The sequence below is a fragment of the Protobothrops mucrosquamatus genome, unplaced genomic scaffold (assembly GCF_001527695.2).
Source record: "Protobothrops mucrosquamatus isolate PMUCROS unplaced genomic scaffold, P.Mucros_1.0 scaffold1513, whole genome shotgun sequence".
In the NCBI taxonomy this organism is placed as follows: Eukaryota; Metazoa; Chordata; class Lepidosauria; order Squamata; family Viperidae; genus Protobothrops; species Protobothrops mucrosquamatus.
This window is the reverse complement of record NW_015387685.1, coordinates 213,898-236,837: the sequence shown is the minus strand read 5'-3', so window position 1 is coordinate 236,837 and position 22,940 is coordinate 213,898. Positions and strand designations below refer to the sequence as shown.

The following is a 22,940-nucleotide window of genomic DNA, read 5'->3' as shown; positions in this document are numbered from 1 at the left end:
TAGTTAGGCATCATAAGGAACATCATCTTTAAGAAAAGAAACTGAGGGAAAACCTTTTTTTTTTCTTATTTAAAATATGGCCCACCTCCTTTGGGTTCTCTCCAAGCTCCAATACTGATGAATTATGTGATTTTCTATTGGCATAGGTTTTTATCTTTTATTCAGGTGAATGACACAGCGAAAGGAACAAAAATTGCAAGTAACACTTTCTGTTTTCATTCTTCTATTTACGGTTTTCTTTTTCATGACTTTCCCTCTGAATAAGCTCCTATCAGCTGGCAGGCCCATATTGACTTTGGTTAGGAATTACAAGATCTTCTATGCTCAACCGTACAGAACAGAGTTTTTTCTTTCTTTCTGTGAATAGAGTTTTGAGTTATTATTTTTCAGACACTCCTCTGGTACAGTAGTTACTTCTTTGAAGCTGCTTGATTGCTTCTGCAGTCCCTGGCAAATGATGTACTTCAGAAAGAAACCTGCCATTTCTCACTGCGACTCCAGAAAATTCCCACAGAACTTTGCTTGTTACAGAAAGGTGGATCCCCCCCCATGACGAACGGTGGAATGCCAACACCCCAACCCCTCCCTCCCCTGACAAATATGGTTGCTCTGCGATGCTTGTGATTCGAGTCTGGCCTTTGCAACTGCTTAGATCTCAGAGTCTCTAGTTCATAGACACAGCGGCATGAGGTAACTCATTTTATTTTGCACAGGTTGCATATTTCCACAGGAAACATTCTCGCAAACGTTGGTTTTGGGGGGAAAAAGGAAAGGAAAGGGAAAAAAAAACAGTTTGTGCTTGGGGTTGGGTGGTCTCCCAGCTCTATGCCATAGTTTCTTTTCCTGGCAACCTTCTGTCATTAAATGTGTGCATGTTGATAACTTCTTCTGTCTTCACAATTACAGGAGCCTGTGGTTTGTGTTTTAACCGACGCTGACATTTCAAGGACATTCTCAGCTCCTCTACCATGGCACTACAAAAGGACCTCTATAGGAGATGTGTGGGGAAAAATGAAAAGAAGAAAATAGAAAATCATAAAATTATTATTGTGTCGTTACAGTACCACATAGATTAATTCATCATTTGATATTAATCAAGTCATTTGTTTTCAATTTCTAGCTGAAGCTTAGGCCAACCAAGTATGTGAAAAGATTGATAAACATCTGCTCCCAGGTCCAAATTTTGAGTCATTTCTCACCTGGAACTATAAAGCTTCTGCTTGCTCAGTCCTGCTAACCCTTAAATATACATTGTGCTTCTGCCAAAATCTCCTAACAACATTGTTATATTTTAAATATGCATCTTGTATGGTTAACTGCCATCAAGCTGTTTCGGCTTTTTGAAAACATTTTATTTTCTGGGTAGGTTCTAATGATGTACATTACATATAAAGAGTTGATCCCATTTATATTACATGGTGATTTAATGAGGTGATGATTGGATGAGTCACAGCTGATAATTGCACACATGGAAGGTGATGTAGCTGAAATGAAAAGATCCTCTTTTGCATCCTGCTGAAACCCCCTGCAACAAAGATTACTGTTGTACAAATGGAAGCCTTCAATGGATATTCCAAAAGGCATCAGCTAATGAACATATACGTTCACAGGTATTCTCATGATAAATGTACATTCAAACACCTCTTTTCATTAGTGGCTGCTAGCAAAGTTCTTCAGATCACAACATTCTGACTTTTCAAAATAATGCATATTTATTCCGAATAAATGTTTAATTTAAATATTACTTTTGTGTTAAATGATGCTAAGTTAAATTTATAATAGTACTGAAAAATCAGATGCCAAGAAAAGAGATCAAAAAGTTGAAAGCTACACCCCAGGAAAGTTAAAATAATGACAAAATGGAAGATTTTTTTTTTTAATATTGCATTCATCTGTTTTAAAATATTTAGTTTTCTTTGGTATATACCCTGGAATTCAGCAATTGCTCACTCATGTAAAAATTACACCTAGATCAATAAAGGAGAATATTTGTAGTTCAGGTTTGAAAAGGGTCCTTGGTGCTCTCTGAGCTTGGTTGTTTTCCTGCAGATGTTTCAGAGAACATTTTAAGGACCCTTCATTACATCTAAAATCAACAGGGACCTTGTCTCAAAGGTGCTTTTTCAAAAGGCAGCTGGGCTGTTTTTTCCTTGAGGAAGATGTTTCACTTCTCCTCCAAAAAGCTTCATCACTTCTTGGATGAGAAGTGAAACATCCTCTTCCTCAGGGAAAAAAACGTAGTCCAATTGCCTTTTGAAAAAGCACCTTTGTGACAACCATGACCTGGATGACTGAGAATCTCTATAGACAACAGGGACTTTATCGCCATTCCCAACTTCTGACAAGGAAACTGGAAACCAAATGGCTTGAGAGAAATATGCTCAGCACACGTTTAGGTGTGCACTACTTAAAACACTTTTGGAATATAACCAGAAACAATTCATACCTAAATTATTCCCCTGCATTGCAAATCAAAAGAAATGAAACTGTATCCTCTTGCTCTGCTTAATCCTGTCAGTAATGTAAGTGTACAATGCCATAGGAATTCCAGATGCTTTGTCCACAATAAAGAATTTGCAAACAAAAGAGCTTTTGCAAAAAACCAAAAAGCTTTCAATGCATTGTTTGATGCTCATCCTTGAAGTACATTGTAAAGCTCAGGATAGTCCTGTGCTTTTGTTTTTTTTCAATCCAGTTTAATAAGACAAATCACTTTAAAAACCACAGGGAGATGCATAATTGAGGTAGTATAGACTATATCTACTACCAAAGTTACCATGAAGCAGACTCTGGTTTTGTATGGTTAACAGCAGGTCATCAGAAAAAGAAAAAAAAAACTGTCAATGTGTCTTCATTTTTGTCAGGTTTCAGTGTTTCCATCTTGTTTCAACAGAAGTAAGTGTATAGCACTTGTAACAGATTTGTTACTTCTGATGATTTGATCATTTTGGCTGAATTCTAGTAAACCCAAGAGGATAAAAAGCCAACATTTGAAAATATATCTTCATACATTGTTTATTGTTGGAATAGTAGTTTTTGTACTTATATCCACACTTGCACAGATATGGGCTTGTAACTAAAAGTACCATTTCAAATCAAATCCAAGGAGTTCTATGATCACAAGGTGTGCTATTTTTTTCTGCAGATATTTCTGCTGTTTTAGCATCCAGTCCTCTATACTTTGCACTGTTTTCCCCAAACCAAAATTCATTAGTGCCTGATTAATGTAAGATACAGAACAGTCTCCTCTGACCATCAAATCTCATATCATAATTGTTACAATGATGAAATTGTAACCCAATACAAACAACTATGCAGCTGTTGTGCTCTCTCTCCCTCTCTCCTTCTCCCCACACATGAGAGAGAGAGACACCATTTTACATTGGGACCACTACTTCTTGTTACTATTGTATTCAAGGAAGTAGCAATATCCAGCAGAGGTACATGAAGACAAGTTTAGTATATATTATGAGTTGGAAAGTTACATACAGATTGTATAGACTTTTTTCCCATTTGCAAAGTTTTGCTCAAATCCAAATGTCAAATCAGAGTCTTTTTTTTATTTAACTTCAGACTTTCTTTCAAATACAGTGAATATATATATTGATAAGCTATCCCCGAAGAATGGTGTGATCTATCAGGGAAACCCCATGCATAAAATGAAGGTTTTGCCACTCTTCAGAGCAAAAGGGCTTACAGAATTACAAGTTTCCCACTTGGTTTTTTTTTTTTTTTTGTCCAAAGTAGCCAGGTGTGACTCAATGTGTTGTAAATATAAAAACTCTTCAGTGTTTCCCCATCCCATTTTCCTTTTGTATGGATAGATTATATGACAGAGAGACTGATGATTAGATAGATGAATGGATACTTCTTCAGCAGGACAATAACAACGTGGGAAGATATATTAGACTGGGAAAACAACAGAGAAGGAAAATCTGAAACTGTCTTTACTCCCAGAACTGCTTCTTGGATTCATTTCTGAAACTCTCTCCCTACTTGGATCTATATACATGGTGACACAGGAGATCAAGAATTAGGAAATTATTTAATATGATCCTAAGAAAGAAGAAATGGAAGATCTCTATCTAAAGGGAGCTCTATCCAGAAAGTTGTTAACTCACACATCTGAATGATATTCATGAAGTTATTCATGTGTTTGGCACCTTCTTTTTGCTTTGTTAAATTCTATCCACCTAGCCACCCAACCTCCCAAAAGGAGGAACGGGATTAAAAAATGCAAAAGCTGAAATGTATTTGGAAGCTACAGCTGGCACAGAATACAAAGACGTGGACATTTCTTGAGGCTCCTAGGGTAACTCAAGTTATAGCACCATTGTGCAAGCTGCACTGGTTGCTGCTTTGCTTCCAGGTCCAATTCAAGGTATTGGTTATTATCTTTAAAAACCCCTTTATGGCATGGAGTCATGTTATCCAAGGAACTATCTCACCCCAATGGCATTGGCGCACCTTTTCCCCTGCACCAGCAGAAGGGGCATGTTGCAGACCCTGTCAGTCAAGGAATACTGGCTGACAGGAGAAGTACATTTTCTACTCCTACCCTCTGGAACATCTTGTTTGATCTGGAAGTGGTTAAAGAACTGAGATAAGACTCCACACCCACCCCATGTGTATCTTGCTCCCTTCTTTGCCATCTTTGTTAATTTTAAGTCAATTGTAATGACTTACCTATTTTAGCTAAATGAAAAGAAGGACTTGGGGTGACATGATAGCAGTGTTCCAATATCTAAGGGACTGCCACAAGGAAGAGGGGATCAATCTATTCTCCAAAGCACCTGAAGGCAGGACTGGAAGCAATAGATGGAAACTAATCAAGGAGAGAAGCAACCTAGAACTAAGGAGAAATTGTCTGATAGTTAGAACAATTAATGAAAAGTGGAATGACTTGCCTCCAGAAGTTGTGGATGCTGCAATACTGGAAGTTTTTAAGAAGAGATTAGACAACCATTTCTCTGAAATGGTATACGGTGTCTTGCCTAAGCAGAGAATTGGACTGGAAGACCTCCATTGTTCCTTCCAACTTTGTTATTCTTTTATTCTACTTGTTTGTAAACTGCCTAGAGCGGGCATGTCAAATTGCTGGCCCACAGGCTGAATGCGTCCTGCCAAAACCACGCCCACCCCATTGCCGGCAATGGGGAAAAAGTCATGATACATCGTGCGACGTCATGTGACATTGCGAGTTTGACATGCCTGGCCTAGCATCACCTCTAAGTGAGATGGGCAACATATAAATTTAATAAATAAATGTTTTGTCATTATTAAATGTTTTCTTGCTCAAACTATGCAAAGATATCTATGTGTAGCATAAATTATCTGCGGTGTTCATTTTACAATATGGAAGTGCAGTAATTATCATACAATAGAATCTAAATATTCTATAATATTATTTGACTGATTAAAGATTTTAAAAAATAGGAGGATAGTTTTGTATTTATTAGCTATTGCAAACTTCTTTAATATTCTCTTTCTCTCATTCCTAACAACTCCATGGTCCTTTCCAGGAGGAACTAGGCCTGCTGGAGACATCTTGCTAGGTGCCACTCATCTTTGGTAACACCATTGGTTTTCCAGTTCTCTGCAATATCAAGTATCTCCACACACATAATAATAGATCATAGAAATCCATCAAACAGATCTCTGGTATCTGTATCTGATGTACATAAATCTGTAGTTCACTCAGCAGCTCTTTTCAAGTAAATAACAGCAAACAAATTTGAGATTCAGTAACTGAGAGTAATTAAATACATATAGGCCTATTCTTATGTATATATCAAATCACTTATATTCTCCAAGAGCTACTTTATTGGCTCATTTATATTGACAGAAAGACAACATGTTGCGTAACTATTTGATATACATAAAAATAATTTTGGAGAAGAGAAAGAATACCTATATTGTAACTTCTCTTTCTTCTTGTTTTAAATTTTGGACAGGTCTGCCATTGTTTCCCTTCTAGTTTTCTTAAACAAAAATATTCCAATTTTTTTGCCCTGCTTAACACCAGGGCTTTTTTTCTCATAGAACACCCAGAGCGGAGTTCCAGCACCTTTTTGGGATGGAACCTTGTAGGGTAGGCAAGGTGGGTTGTATGACGTGTGTGAGTTCCGGCACCTTTTTTTTTTTTTTTAGAAAAAAAGCACTGCTTAACACTAATCTCTTTACTTCAAGGAAGTGCATATAAACTTGACAGTCAAAATTTAGTAGGAATCTACAAGCTTTACTCAGAAATGTATTACTTCCAGCTTTGCATGACAGATGGTATTTGAAATCTTGTTAAAAAAAAACTTTTCCGTTTATACCTGATATGATGGGTCAGTGTTCTACCATCATCTGCATCAAAGTGCTTTTTATGTTTGTTTGTTTGTTTTGAAAGTTGCCAGATTTTCCTTACTTTTTTTTCCTAAGTTTCTGATCACCATTTCTCCAAGAATATCAGATAATGAGGATGTTAGTTGACAGTCCAGATCATTAAATCCAAGTAAGAAATGTGAGCTCCCCAAACCAGATAAATGTAAATATATATATATTGCTAAATTGTTAAAATGAATAATGCATTGTAAGAAATTAAGAATTGTTTCCAATATTTATTTTGCTTTATGTGTAACATTAGAGCATTGTTAATCATGTGTATCAACCGTATTTCTATTTTAAATTGATATCAGATGATGCACGTTGTCTAAATGACCACTGATTTTTTTTAGACGATTTGAGAGTTCTGATCTCCATTATTTATGGCAATATTTAACAACCAATTTATCTTGAAATTATTGAAATAGTAAATCTGAGAAGCAAAACAGTAAACCCAGTTAGCTCACATCTTATAATTCACAAATTTTAAAAACAAATGGAGGCATCATTTTCTATTTTAACACTATCATAATTAACCATTCAGTTTGAGGGTCAATGGCACAAATTGCTTTTCCTTCACTTGTTTATCAAATAACCCAAGAGATTAATTAGTCTCCAGATCCAGAATTTGCCAAGAATAAAATTAAAAAAGATTCTTCTTTAAGGTAGTACAAGATTTTAAGCCTGTGGATGACTGGCAGTCTTAGAAACTGCAGAGATTCTTTCTAAGAAGATTGAAAGGGAGATTTTTTTTCCCCTGATTAGTTTCTAGAAGCTTTCCTATTTATAAATTTGAATTATTCTACCAGTCCATCACTGGTTTGTGCAGTAATAGAAGGTTCTTCCTGCTAGAACTAGCCACAATTTTCTCCTGAAGAAAATAGAATGTTATATACTTTTAACTGGAAGGTAGTAAAATAAGACCAAGATATTTGTTAATGCGAACTGTCAGGTTTGTCGATTTCTAATCTTTACCTTTCTTTTACCAAGAGTATATTCTGTGAGGAGGACAATTATGGCAAGAATGTTCTGGGCTAGGTGAAGTCTTATCTAATGCCAACATTAGGTTGCTACTAACTAATGAACAAAGGTTTGTCAGTGATGGGTAATTACTAATGATCAACTGAAGTGAAGACCTTTGAGTTTTGCTGACTCACCTGTGGATCTAGGTTGGGGTTGATGGGACTGCACTTGTGTGGTTCCATTCTTCCCTCTCAGAGAGATCTCAGAGGATGATATTGGGCAATTGCTGATCTGCCTCGTGGGCTCTCTTTCATGCGGAATTCCACAAGGTTTCATTCTGTCATCCTTCTTTTCAACATGTATATGAGGCCACTGGGGGAAGATAATGAAACAGTTTGGGCTGTGGTGTATCAAGAGGTAGAAGATACACAGCCCACTTTTTTTTTCCTATTTGTCAAAGCAAACTAGTGAAGACACTAATACTTCTTAGGGCCATACAGGAAGGGCAATAGATGTACAGAGACTGGACACATAAAAGATGATGTGATTATTATGAAATTCATCCTATTTTTCTGTAGGTTCTGCAGTAAAGTTTTGTTTAAGTGAAGTGGGCAGAAGGAGTGCAGTAAGACAGTAATTCCAGGAGTTCTTCCTAGTTTGTATGATTTCTGAATATAAGACACTGTATTTTCTTGCAAGAGGCAGTTCCCATTCTGTAAGAGGCCATTCCCATTCCATAAGGATTATAATAGGACCATTCTAAAAACACAGCAAGATACCTGCACTGGAAGCTTTGGTAATGCCAGAATCATGATAAAATAATTGATTTTCTATTTAAAAGCATACATTTATGAAAAAGATGTCAACTCACTCTATAGTCCATATTCTGTGGAACTGGACTACTCTCAATTGAACCAGAAACTTAAGAAAAAATGAGCTATATTTGCACATTTTAAACTACTGTATACTTTAAGATTTGAATTGCTAACTGTTTGCTATCATGCAACTGACTCCATCGCAATGCTAACTTAGGCAATTATTAGAGAGGGATTTCAAGAAACATATGAAACTGTGGAATATATTGTAGACTATATATGAAGATAGTTACCTGTAATATTCTGAAACTAGTAAAAAAAAGTTCTTGGAAAAGATAACTTATGAACAAGACTTCACAATGCATGAACATCTTCGATGCTCGATTAACTCAACGTGATTTTGAATCTATGAATCTATTTGTACAATGGATGTGAAAGGAGAGAGAGACTATATCTTTAACCACAGTCATGAACTCCTACACAGTAAAAATGTATTAATTTACTTCATGTATTAGGAAAGAACATTGTGATTGTAAATTGCTAAACTGAAGTGCCCAATTTGGACAAAAAACTATGAATCTATTCTTGATGGTCTTTTTCCATGTCTACTAAGGGAATGTTTCATGAAATGTGTCATTGTTTCTTCAAACATAGAATTTCTATATTCTTGCTTTTAGAACACTGTAAGAAGCAGGAGTGTGATATCTAACACTTAGAAAGAGGAAGACAAAGGGCCTGCCTATAACATACAGTATGACTTTCATTCTTCTGTATCTTCCGTGCAGATCCTTCTCAGATACTTGATAACAAACAACACTTTATCAAGGAACAAAGTGCAGAAAACAGTTATATGTGCTAGTCAGTATCCTAACCCGGAACTGCCTTATACATTGTCATCTGTAGTGCTATGATAAACAGATTGACTTTCACAGTGCAATAAGCCTGTTTTTCCAACAGGGGAAAAGTTTTACCTCATCCGTCAGGCTAGTGTTTTAAGAAAAGACTCTGGTTCCCCTCCACACACACCCACACCCCATTTGATTTCAGATTTCTTAGAAACAGTGTTGCTGGAGTCCTTGGGTGGGTTGGATTGCTTTATCAAACATTCAAAAACATTGCACTGGCCCCAAATACTTTTATTAGAACTCAGGTCAGTTGGCATTTTAAGAAATATTGTTCTCATATAACCAAGAATTTTTTTAAAAAAAGTCAAGGATTAAAAAATACAAAAAGTTATTTAGACTGTTGCTATTTTCATATAAAAGATTTGGGTATATGTACCTACCTGTAAAAAGTTATGGCTTTGTTTTAAGGAATGTTCTTTCATAAATTAAATTCACAAATGCTCCAAAAGAATTAACTGTTTGGGTTTTGTGCACAAATTGTTTCTATACTGGAAGAAAAAACTAGATGCAAGATGCAGTCTCGAGTTTCTGAGCAGACTGGCAAATCCAGTTTGTATTCTCAAACTGAATACATATTAAAATAGTATAGTCTTTTTTTTACCCAAGACTATGATAATGATAATGTATGTATGATGCATGTATAATGATGTATATATAAAGTATGTAGGTATGATACATTATGTATGTATGATAACGGGACCAAGGTTTAAGTTACTATCTGGCCAAGTCTAAAATAGATATCAATCAATCAATCCATATCTATGTAGCACACAGGACCAGCTTTACTATCAAACAGTGTAAGCCTGATAGTAAGTTACAGATCCTGGAGAGCAGTGGGTAGCAACTCATAAAGGAGTATGCTATATTAGAACTACAGCACTTGGGCTGCAAAACGTGGCAACCCATAAAGAGAAATAGGAAAAAGCTTGGTGCCTCTTCCCTATTACATCTATCCAGCCCACCAGGATGGGAAGACATATTTGTTTACAGGTCCTATTAATTAGGGATTGTTATCTGGTGATAGCATAAAAAGGGGCCTTTTCATAGTGGACTCTTCTTTATGGAACATCATTCCCTCTAAGGTATGGTTGCCTCCCCCAATTTGCTGCTTTTCTGAAAGACCCCTAAAGATGTGGTTTTGTCAGTGGGCCTGGGGACCACAAGTGGAAACAGAGCCAATAAAGTGGCTAAGTTGATTGCAGGGTGAGGTTTTATGGATTTTTATTATATGATGGAATTTTTAAAAAAATGTGAGCCATCCAGCATCATTTATGCATAGTTGGGTAGCAATATAAATTTGTTTAATAAATAAATGATAAAATAAATTAATAATAAAGATTGGTAGCCATAGCTATGCCTCCATTCATTTTTCCTGGATTAGGTTCAGGATCCTTTGCAATGATAAAGAATGGAGAAATAAATCATGAATACATCATCAAGTGATATAATGGTCATTTGAAGACAGAAAAAGGTCTTGGGTTGAATCTGAATCTCACACAAGAAAAATGTCCAACTTTTATAATTGTCATTAAAGTAGAAGATGCATTTCAGACTGTCCAAATGCATTGTTTTTACTGTGAAAAAAATTTAAGTTATTTTTTTTAATTTTTCAAGGCTGGTAAATTATACAAAGTGCTTTTGTATTTCACATTAATATTATATCATAGTTTTAGCCTGGTCTTCCTTTGTAGAATTTAAGAGGACTTTATAATAGTTTATACCAGTGGTCCCCAACCCCCGGTCCGTGGACCGGCACTGGGCCACGGCATGCCAGAAACTGGGCCATGCAAACAAGCGAAGACCCATCCATGGGATTCAGGCAGCATGCGAAACCACGCCTCCTCCAGTCCATGGAAAAATCTCTTTCCTCGGAACCAGTCCCTGGTGTCCAAAAGGTGGGGGGGGGGGAAAGCTGGTTTATACTACCCTGATATTTTCCTATTATTTCTGTGAATTAATTTGACTGTCAAAGAGCTATTTGCCATCTTGACTACTGCTCTAACCAGCATCTTCAAACTTCAAAGCACTATCTGTGATTTAAGTAAAGCATTTGTTTCATATACATGACTAGAGTAGCTTAACCACAGCAAATCATCTACATCAGCTGTAAACAGATGGGTAATTGTTTAATGCAACTTTAGTTTCTGAATATGCTTAGTGAATGTCTGCAAAGTGCCAGCATAAAGTTACAGGCACGGACTGAGTCATTTGCTAATGGAAGCAATTAAAAATAAAAATTGTTCTGCACTTATCTCAAAAAAACAAATGTGTAGTTAATATATATGCTTCCCAAATAGATAACATAACGGTGTGTCTTTGAATTATAAATAATAAGGCAAGAATGGAATGGTAGATTTAAAAATTGAAACAAGGACGCAAATATTTTAAAATATCGACTTGAATTTGAAGTAGCTTTCAAGTGTGTGCTCCCTGGCTCCAATGCAAGCCAAGAGGATCCAATGTAGTATTTTGACTATAGGTTAAAAATCAGAAAGACCAACTTAGACATTTTCCTTTGATGTTTGATAAGTTCCATGGCTATATTTTTTACTCATTTCTTATACTAAAACTTCAAAGCAGCGTTGCCTCAGCTGAGATCTATTTTTAGGTTAATAAGGAATAGTCAGTTCTTAAAACTTAATATAATATAATATTTGAAGGTTGTATAAGGAAGTAAGCATCAGAATTAAGCTACCTGTAGCTTAGTAAAAAATATGCTAATTATAATTATGCTAATTAGACAATATAATTGTCTAAGACAGGGATGTCAAACTGCTGGCCGGTTGCGTCATCTGGAAGCCGCGCCCACCCCATTGCCGGCAATGGCAAAACCGTCCCGATACGTTGCACGACATCACGTGACGTCGCGAGTTTGACATGTCTGGTCTAAGAGAACATAATTTAAAATAAAGCTAATAAATTTACAGGAGAGTCAGTTTGGTGTAGTGGTTAAGTGGCTAGAAGCCAGAAGACTGTGAGTTCTAGTCCCATCTTAGGCACTAAGCCTGCTAGGAGACCTTGGGCCAGTGACTCTCTCAGCCCTAGGGAAGAAGCAAGGGGAAACCACTTCTGAAAAGCCTTGCCAAGAAAACTTCAGGGATTAGTTCAGACAGTTTCCAAAGTCAAAAAATGATTTGAGCACATAAAACATCTAAAACAAAACCAAAAACCATTAAGCATCTTTGTATTTTCTATTTTTGTATGCATGTATAGGTATAGACGTACTATATATATATATATATATACACACACACACACACACACACACACACATATACATGCACACACATTCACTTGTATTCACTAAGATACTGCATATCAGAAAACATGACTATTAACCACACAATGAGTGAACAATTTTTTTTTAAAAAAAATCAGGTATGTATTTTGTGTTTCTATATTAATTTTAACTTTCAATCCACACAAAAATGTTGATTGTTGCATATTTGTCCTAAAGCATTCTCAGACATATATATTATTTATAAGATACAGATTTATTTGTTTATTTGTTCATCCATATTTGATTTATGGAAAAAAAGAGAGGTCTTAATGAAATCAAAGTGCATCCACTACCAATTTTGCTAAATTGTAACCTAGTTACAAAAACAGCATGGAAGATGGCCCAGGATTCCTTTGGTCTTTTCTAATTCAAGAACTGCTTAAAGAAAAAGAACAGCAATAAAAAAATAAATGTAAATCTCCCAAATATTTGATTGCTTTAGATCTGGTTATTTTGTGATGATTTCATAGAAATAAGACACTGCTGAAATTTTTCAGGCAACCAATATTAGAATTATGGTATTATTTAACAAATTTACTTTGATCAAGATACATATGCCTTTTAAAAAAATGCATTTACCGTAAATATATATTTCTTGGTGTACAAAGAAAACTGTCTTTCACAACACAAATCATACGTATTGATGGTAATCACTGTTTGTATGGTTTTGAAATCTTTCCTAGATTAAGAAAATCTAGAATATACATTTGTAGATGAATTTCATTACAATAACAATATATCAATTCATATTTCACTAATCTTTCTTTCTCTCTCTCTCTCTCTCTCTCTCTCTCTCTCTCTCTCTCTTTCTTTGTCTCTCTTTCTTTCTTTCTTTCTTTCTTTCTTTCTTTCTTTCTTTCTTTCTTTCTTTCTTTCTTTCTTTCTTTCTTTCTTTCTCTGTCATGCATATCTGAGTTTCTTTTCTTCTTGCTCCTAAAGGTTCCATTAATATACTTTTAAACTGAATATTCAGTGTTATAAAGGTCATTTACAAATTATCGTGTCTACCTATGTGTTCTCAGATAGAAGCAGACCAATAGATTTTGATGACTATTTGGCAAAGGGGGATTTTTTTTTAATTGAAATATAGATGGGACCAAATCAAAAAGTAACATGGTGTGGCCTTCAGACAATGGGACATCATTTTTCACTTGCTAAACAGACTGAAAACCAGATGTAATGATCATTTTCAAACTAAACTCTTCCACAGTACTATTAAATTAAGGTGATGGTGGTGATAACAACAGGAGCACACGTTAGAAAAGAGAATAGCAGCACACTCTGCCATTCTTCAAGACCTCTGCTGATCTAAGAAAAGGTGAGAGACAGCATCATAAATCCATTTGACATCGGGAATTGTGATTTAGCACCAAAAAGTGAATTATACCCACAAACATCTGCAGTGACAAAGTCATCAAATGAGAAATACTTCTGACCATATCATACCCAACTCAAATGATAAATGTTATCAAGGAGAAAAGTTGCAAACACCTACTTCCTAGCAATGGCTGCATTGACAAGATCAGATGCTAACGGCTCAATGATCAGCAGCTAACAGCTTAATGTAGTCAATTCAATTATTTAAAGAAAAAGAAAAATGAGAAGTAGTTGATATGATCAATCTGATTGTTGACTTCTGGGATTCTTTTCATGAGAATGCAATTCCTGCTTTTGCCATAAGGAAATCATTAACTTAGAAACTGAGAATTTATTCACATGGGTCTGCTTCCCCACAGGCACTTTCAAAGTGCCTGTTCATAGAGTTCAATACGGCAAGAAGTTGAATAGATAGTCTGATTTGTACATCTGATGAAACTATGGGCCAAACATTCCTTGATAGCCCTTAAAGTGCCACAATATTTTTGATTGATTATATTGCTACAGACTGGCATGGCCATGCAGCCTCATCAATAAAATAAGCAATGGCTATTCATTTTTAGAATAGTCATCATAGTGCCTGAGAATCAGCTCAATACATTGTCATGTTTGGGCTATATGCTAAGAAATAGCTTTTAAATCAAACAAGAAAATGAAAATGCATACAGTATAACATGCCTCTAAAATGAAGCATTATATGGTAAGGCTGTGCAGCACTTCAAATTTGATTCCAAGAATGTGTTTCATGGTACATGGTGATACAAACATAACATTATGATTGCAAATCTTTCAAACAGCTGCCCAGAGCAGCTCCCAATTCCATTAACACACACACACACAGAGCAACTTACAAAAGCTATAAAGAAGTAGTATGTTTTCACTCATATGCACATTGTGGCACATTTTCTGAACTGATCCAAAAATGTTGTGTTGTCTTAATAATATGTGTCATGTGGGTTTTTAAAAATCAGGAGGGCATAATTCATGTTAGGCATGAACGGGACAGAAATTACTACTTGCACTAGCTTGTAGTGCTTCCATCACCTTCATTCCAGTGATGTTCAAAACTCAAGTAGTTTCTACCTGCACTAAACTGAACATGTTTAGAATGCCAACCTCCCAATAATTATGAACACTTCTAGATTATTTGAGATGGAATGTAAATCTTATATATCATCATCATCATTATCATCATCATCTGGGTTTCTAACTCAACGAGGCTTCTGTGTATAGTCATCTAAAGCTGTGATGTGATCATCATCAGTCAAAGAGAAAAAACAGCACTTAGTAAGTCCTTGAACTCGATTTGGCACATATGTCCATGTTCTCTATTCTTTTTCATTCAGATTATTATAACCAAAGCTCAGTTTTACGGTAAAATCTATGCACAGCCATAATCTCTCACTATTATATCTCCATGTAAGAAACACATACATCTAGATCATTGTGTACCACAAATGAAAGAAAAGATCAGTGCTATATTACAGAAGTGTTTGAACAATTCAAGATTGCTTAATATATGAACTGAGCTGCAATATTAAATCATTGTAAAAATCATATTTTATATATATGCATATTCATTCAGTGCTTAGGAAGATAAGTCATGCTGTTCACATCATATTCTTATATATCAACTAAAGCTGCATCTAAGCCACTTAAATGCAACTTCAATTATATTACAAAACTCACAATAAAATGTTTAAATTTTATATATAAATAAAAATAGTATTTATAAAAAAATTACAGACCAAGAATACAAAACAATCACTCATTTCTGACATATTGTTCTTAAAAAGGATAAAGCCATTATGATGCATACATTCATGATTGAAGTCCATTTTCTAAAAGAAAAGTTCATTTTAATTACTAAAAACTCCAAAACTATCTTGACAGAATAAATTCATCCCCCATAATTAGCGAAAAACTAAATTTTCACTCATACTATAATTTAGTGAAACACATACATATTCAAAGAATTGATAAGGAACTTGTGACCTCATCCATTTTTTAAAAAAAGTTAATATCAATATTTCTTCTAACAGAACTTTGAAAAAAATAATATATGTGTTACTAATGAAAAAACTAGATAGTGACCTATACACACTTACATCAGTGAACTACGTACAACTGCATACTAAATAAATGTGGTACAAGTATGATTAATCTACAAGTGCAAATTCAGAAGTCCCCAAACTGTTAAAATTATGAGAACTATTAAACATAGCATCTGCAAAAGAAATATATACTCTATGTGTGTTTTTAATGTATGTTTTCCTGGATTTACTGTACATTTTAATAATAGTAATGCCAAATAGGCATTTAAGGAGGTCACAAGCTCCTCAGCTGTGCAAAACATATTTTTCCCTGTTTTTAAATGTATATTCATAGCAATCCATATAAATAAAAGACAAGTTTTCTCATTTTACGTATTACATATATACAGATAAGTACTGAAACAAAACTTCTATGGATGCTTTTGTCTCTTTGGAAAAGTAATCAGCCATCCAGTTGTTGATCCAGTATCAAATAAGTTCAAAATTTTATATTTTAAAATTGGAATCTGTCCAAGTTATAGATGATAAAATCATAATCAATAGTAAATCCTTAATATATTGACTTAATGCTTTTCCAGATGCTATCATCATATGTTGAAGAGTAAACACCTTCCAGTAAGGACATAGAGAAAGCTGTTTTTTAGACTTCTGAGTTTGGACTGATAGAAAGTTGTTTCAGTTAATACCCAGCTCTATCTGTAGAAGGTTAATTTTGTTTCCAATTAACAGATTTCACTTTCTTCTTCATCCATAAAATTAACTGCAGTGAACTTCCAGGAGTAAAAAGGTGTCTTTTTTCAAGCTTGAATAAGAGGAGAAATAGTCACTTGTCCTGAAAGCTGGCTACAATTAAAAATATTGACGGCACATTAAAAGTTGTAAAGATGAAAATTGCAGTGCTCATTCCCTAAAAGAACTTTAATGATGTGAGCAAAACTATGAAAGACATCAGAATGGCTTTTTGGTTGGTTGCCCAAGAGATTCTGACTAGACCATAATTGCAGAATTAAATGTGAAAAGGGCAATATTTACCTTCTCCAACTGAGCATTTTTTTTGGATTTGTACAAAAACTCCCCCACTGCCACAAAGACGGAAAGTACCAATCCTGCTGCCAAAACAATGAAGATGCCACCAATGTTTTGTACTCCTAGGGCACTGGCATCTTTGCTTTCCTCTTCTGGACAACCGTTTCCTCGCCACCATTTCTCCTTCATCATGTGCAGCTTGCCTTCCTCTTGCAAGTGAAGAATGGCTATAGTTATTTTGTCTCTGTAGGGAGACCCTGCAGGATAGAAGAGGGAAAGCATAAATTACTAAAGAAGGTTCTTACAAATATGGTCCCTGGCAGAACATCACTAAAGTGTGTCTATTGGCACGGGAAGTCTCCTCTGATAGGAAACTGACTATTTTGGAAGAAAGGAGGAATTTTATGCTAAAGCTCATTGTAGTTTCATTTCTCATTCTCCTGCTTTTCAAGGGAGAATGCAGGCCAGACCATCTGCACATGTGATTTTTAATATAAGAAATGCCCTTAGGATGTGGTTTTTCCTTTTCTATGTTTGAGTCCACCATAAGATATACTGAAATGTACTTTGCATCCAGCAGGAAATATTTAGAAAGATGAGATAGTGCTCTATTTCCATATGTAGGAAATGACTAGGCTGGTAATTTAATGTTCTTCCTCAGTAGAAACAGAAAACTATCTCTCCCTGAAATTGAAGGAAACAGGCTATTTTGGAGAATGCAACTCAGGTCTGTCTTTGACCTCATTGCCACTGCTTCCTGGCCACCACCAGCATCCACAGTTAAAGAAGACTCTTCATTTTTAGAATCATATTATAGAAACATTCTTGATCTACTTGGTTAACAGTGGAAGAAGAGCCTATTGATCCAATATGGCTGGCTGGGGAATTCTGGGAATTGAAGTCCCACAGTGCTTAAAGTTGCCAAAGTTGAGAAACAGTGCTGTAGAGGTTTACTATGCTGGTATGAGTAAAGCAAATAACTTCTGCTTGTAGCTTTTAGCCCCTACTGGAAATAGGGATTTACCTTTGAGTAAATCTGTCTAGCGTTACACGGGAAATTATCTTGCATTGGTATCAAACATGTTTGTTGCTGCATAACATAGTATTGCACATGTTTCTATGTTAATAGAATGCAAGCTAGATTACACACACACACACACACACACACACACGCACACACACAAACACTACCAAAGGAGCAGTAATACCATTTAGGATGTGTAGGTCAATGGTTGCCCACTCCTGATTTACTGCCACAAAGAAACATCATCTTGATGACATCCAGATCTTACTCAGCTATATTTCCTGAACTGCAGGGCAAATAAAAGGGAGCTGATTATTAATGGAGATCTCCTTTCCTAAAAGATGCTCTTGATCCTACTCTAATATTGTTTTTCTTTCAATACCTGCCATGTTTCAGGCAAAATATTAAAACTTCTTGTAGATAGAACCTGATAGACTTCAGCCTTTTCAGCACCTTTCTAAATAATCCAGGGGAAGGAGAGGAAGGAATATTGAACAAATTTGTGAGATTAACATCATAGAGGACAAAATCACCATTCTAAGTAAAAACTTTAACACTGGGTTAAAGATGAGAATCAATGGTGATAACTTTTAGGTCCAGTGTTGAAGTAAGAAAAATCATGTGCATAGATACAGGATTGAAAAGATCTGCTTGACAGCACTGCACATGATTTAGAGATTCTAATAAACCACTAGCTGAATATAAATAGGCAGCAGCTTAGAAGACCAATGAAATATTGGGCTGCATTAGTAAAAGCAAGTCAGAATGTAACAGCATTCTAAATACGATACTTTAAAAGGGACACGGAGAAGATGCTATTGCATCACACAAGAAGTAACCATGATGATGAAGGAAGCCAAATCCTATGAAGAATGTTTAAAGGAACTAACTTCCCAAAGAATAGGGTCTTCATTTATTATTTATTAAATTTATATGCCAGCCATCTCACCAAGAGGGGACTCTAGGCAGCTTATAACCAAGTAAATGCAATAAGATAAAACATTAAAATATTAAAATAATGAATATTAACATTAAACCAATCAATTGAAATTAATAGAAAAGAGATTCAACTTGAATATTAGGACGAACCTTCTGACAGAAGCAGATGTTAATGGTTGGAGCAGTCTATCTAGAGCAGTAATGTACTTTGCCACACTAAAGGTCTTCATACTGGAGCTAGATTTGTTGAAAATGATTTAGATTCTTGCACTGGATAAGATATAGGATGTAATGATCTATAAGAGCTTTAGAATTCAGATTCTACCAAGAAATGTATAATTACATAAGCCTGCCACTGGATAACACTTCACATTTGTCAAGATCAGACTTGCATTTCAGATTGTTCCACTTAATCCTGAAATGTTAAATGAGACAGGACTGCTCTTTCACAAATAATATTAAAAAGGCTCCACAAAATACTCTACCCATCATTTTGGCACTCTAGGGTCCACAAACAAGTCCTTACCATATTTCAGAGGACAGTTTGCCTCATTTCTTAACTTTGTTTCTAAACGGATTCACTACCATTAACAATGACCTGAGGCATACTGTTTTGATACACGTTGGTATATTATAGTTATTTTTAGAAAGCTTGGAGGCTACATAAAAAATAATATGACAGAAGGAAAGATGAGCACATATTTAATTAATCTTCTGTATATGTTTGTGTGTGTATGTGTATGTATGTGTGTGTATACATACATATGTGTGTGTGGATGTGGATTTATTTATTAAATTGATTTGCCACCCACCTCACGACAAGGAAATTCTGGGCAGCTTACAACATTAAAATGAACCATGAATATATAAAATCACATTGAAATTACAAATAAATACAAGCTATAACTAAAGATGGAGAGGGAGGAGAATATAATGAAATAATATAATATAATATAATTCTCCCAACAGGGCCTCAACCCAACTGGCAGAGCCAGATTTTCAGGCTGTTATGGAAAATAAGGAAGGATGGGAGACAATCTCATCTTAGGGGGCGAGATATTCAAAAGGGCCAGGGCCATAGTAGAAAAGGCTTTTCTCCTGGACCCCACCAGCCAGAGTTCCTTGACAGATGAGATCTGCTGCATGCATCTTCTGCCAGCACAGGTGGGATGGGCCTGCCCCATAGGGGTGAGATAGTTCTTCAAGTAACCTGGACCCATGCTATGCAGAGCTTTACAGGTAATATCAACATTTTGACTTGCACCTAGAAGCAAACCAGTAGTCGGTGCAACTCTTGGATCAGAAGTGTAACATGGGCCACTCTAGGGGGCCACAAAGACCGCCCATGTTGTTGCACTCTGCACCAGTTGCAGCTTCCAATTGCTCTTCAAGAGTAGCCCCATGTAGAGCACATTGCAGTAGTCCAAGCTTCTATACATATATTTCTTTGGAGAGTGACTGTATTTTTTTTTATTTGCTATATTTATAGACTGCCACACTCCAATTTTAAACATACATTTAAAATGTGTGGTTAAATATATGTTTAAAATCAATCCAAACATAACAAATACAATTAAAACAGAATGGCAAATGCATAATGTAATAAAAAAAAATCTTTGACTTGTCACCTCCAATAGCAACCTAAACAATTAAAAATTCTTGACGAATGAAGGAAATATACATGTCCCAGGATAATATTGCAAGATCCAATCTGGCTTGGTCACCAGGACCAGAGGTTTAGTCTTCCAAGCTTTTGGACTTGTGCTGGAGCCCGTTCTCTGGGAACTTCTCCCTACTGGAATGTGTGTAGAGAGAAGTTCCCTGGAAGCTTGAAAGACTAAACCTCTGGTCCCAGTGACCAACTCAAATTGGATCCTAAAAATTCTGTGAAGCAGCTCAGCCTTAATTAATTTTCCCAACATAAGTAGAGCAAGCCCCATCCAGGGTATGCCTGTTTCAGAGGGATAAAATCACAACTGAAACTGAACAGGTCTCCCTGAAGTTCACATATGGAAGAACCCTTAATATCCTTCCTTCAGCAACGGATGTAGATTCTATGACTTGAGCAGAAGGTCTTGGAGACCTGGCTTTATAGCTCTAAATCAGAACTTTCTCATCCTTGCTACACTGATATTATTGCCATATAGTGGACTTTCACTCAGACAGATGGCTGTATTTTATACTGATCACAGCTCCTGAATAGTCTACAGAGGTAGCCAATACAGAACCCATTGCAGTAATCAGGTCGAAGGTGTGAGTGAGTTCCTAATGACAGGGCACATTTACAATTTTACATGTATGATGGAGTATAAGCCAACAATGCAACTTTTGACTGCTGTCTGCTTCTCTTGTCCACCTTTATGATCACTACAGATTTAACTGGAAAATGCTTTAAAATTGTAACTGCTACAAATATTGGTATGATTTTTATTTGGTTTGAGGATAAACCACTTACAGTAACCTCAGTTGACTAGGCATGAAAAATAATAAATGATTATGATGATAACTGGAAACACTTATCTCTTTTGGTCATGTAGAGAGAAAAAAGTAAGAACGCTGTATAAGACCAAACTTTCTACTGCTTAGTCCAAGACTGTGTTTATCACAGTGAGTCTAAATCTATATAGACTGATATCTTAATTTTAATCTTCCACTATTATGTGTGTTCATCTTTGAACATTTTTAAGCAATGCAGTTAAGCAATGCTCTGTTTTTCCCAGATCTATCATGTTACATGTAAACACTATTTATCAGAGCTTTATGTATAATACTCCTGAGCATCGGATCTGAGATCTGACTGTAGCAACCATTCCATTTGTCTTCATGCTAATATTAGGAGGTGGAAAATTGATGCAGAGATGTTTATGTTTTTGCAGCTCAAATGTGTTTGCAATATTTTTTAAGTTGCAGAAGAGGACCAATACATAATTAAAACATGACAATTTTTCACATATGTGAAAAACTATTTTTTTGCTTTAGAATGTATTAGTTTCTGAATTAATATGCAATATTGGGGTGAAGAGATTGGAGATTGAGTAGATTTAATGAAATGCATGTGTCAGAAAAAAACCCAGTATATATATAAAGGCTTGGTCACTTGTCTCCTCTCTCAGATTATATCCTATTATATTTGATCTAATCCGAAAAAATGTATAGCCTCTCTTTTATCAAATAATAATTTAAAGTGGCAATTTAAAAGAGGAACTTCAACACTTTTCTTTAGATCGCACATAAAATTAGAAATCTTCCCTTCTCCATTCCACAAGTATGTTCAGTTTCAAAAATATATTAAAACATTATTTATTATTCTGTTGATCTATTAAAATGAGAAAATACCTTAAGCAAATAGTTAAAGAACTTTGAGAGGAAGCGAACATGTCTATAATGTAAAAACAAAAGGAAAATGTGTAAAAAAAAAATTAGGATAGCTTTGAAAATTTATCTGATTTAGTCCATGAAAAATTTGACAGTGTATTCAAGCTTGTTTCATGTTTCCAGATTCCAAAAATCCTAGAAAATTGTAGGAATTGTACAAAAGGAATTATAACTTGTCATTTTTTAAATTCATTCTGAACTACTTTATCCATGTTACTAAGCATTCTTCGGGATCAAAATTGGCTGCTATGCACTTTAGAAAAGAAATAGCAGTGACACAATCACCAAAATTTGGCAGTGACACATCCATGTAGCATGGATGAACTTTATCATACTCGTAGAAAATTAAAAGTACAGAGAAACTCATCCCCCTCAACAAAGACAACAACAAAATATGAAAAACTATAGGAAATCTCAAAAAAATATCTATATATTTGACATTATCTTTCTATTACAACCCCTCACTCCAATTCTATGTATCTCTTATCTACCACGTTTGTACTGTATATCCCAGTCTAAGGAAGAGGTTAAATACTGCCTGTGAGAAAAGTAGGGAAGTCTGGTAAGAGTCAAGAGCATAGATCAAGAGTGGCACCACTTTTCTCCAGGTGGGAGGTATCATTAAAATTGCAAGAATTCCGACAATCCATAATAATATTAAAGACAACCTAAGAAGATCATTGCACCATAACTATTTAATGAGGAATAAGAATACTCAGTGGCCTCAGAGTGCTGAGAGGCTGCTGTGAAAGAAAGAGATGGGGAACAGAATGAAATGGAGTATCCTGCATAGTTGGCTGGCTGGTATCTTGA

General features: G+C 35.4%; 1 protein-coding gene across 1 annotated transcript in view; it reads right to left on the bottom strand.

The window, feature by feature from the left end:
• Positions 1-823: 823 nt before the first annotated feature.
• Positions 824-22,940, bottom strand: part of LOC107293132 (glutamate receptor ionotropic, kainate 2) — a gene marked incomplete at its 5' end in the record, with an annotated part of 213,078 nt that continues 190,961 nt past the window's right edge. Inside the window, 2 exons of the mRNA XM_015822266.1 lie at positions 824-988; positions 16,796-17,046. Coding sequence (XP_015677752.1) covers positions 824-988; positions 16,796-17,046 — 416 coding nt within the window. The remainder of the gene's footprint in view (positions 989-16,795; positions 17,047-22,940) is intronic.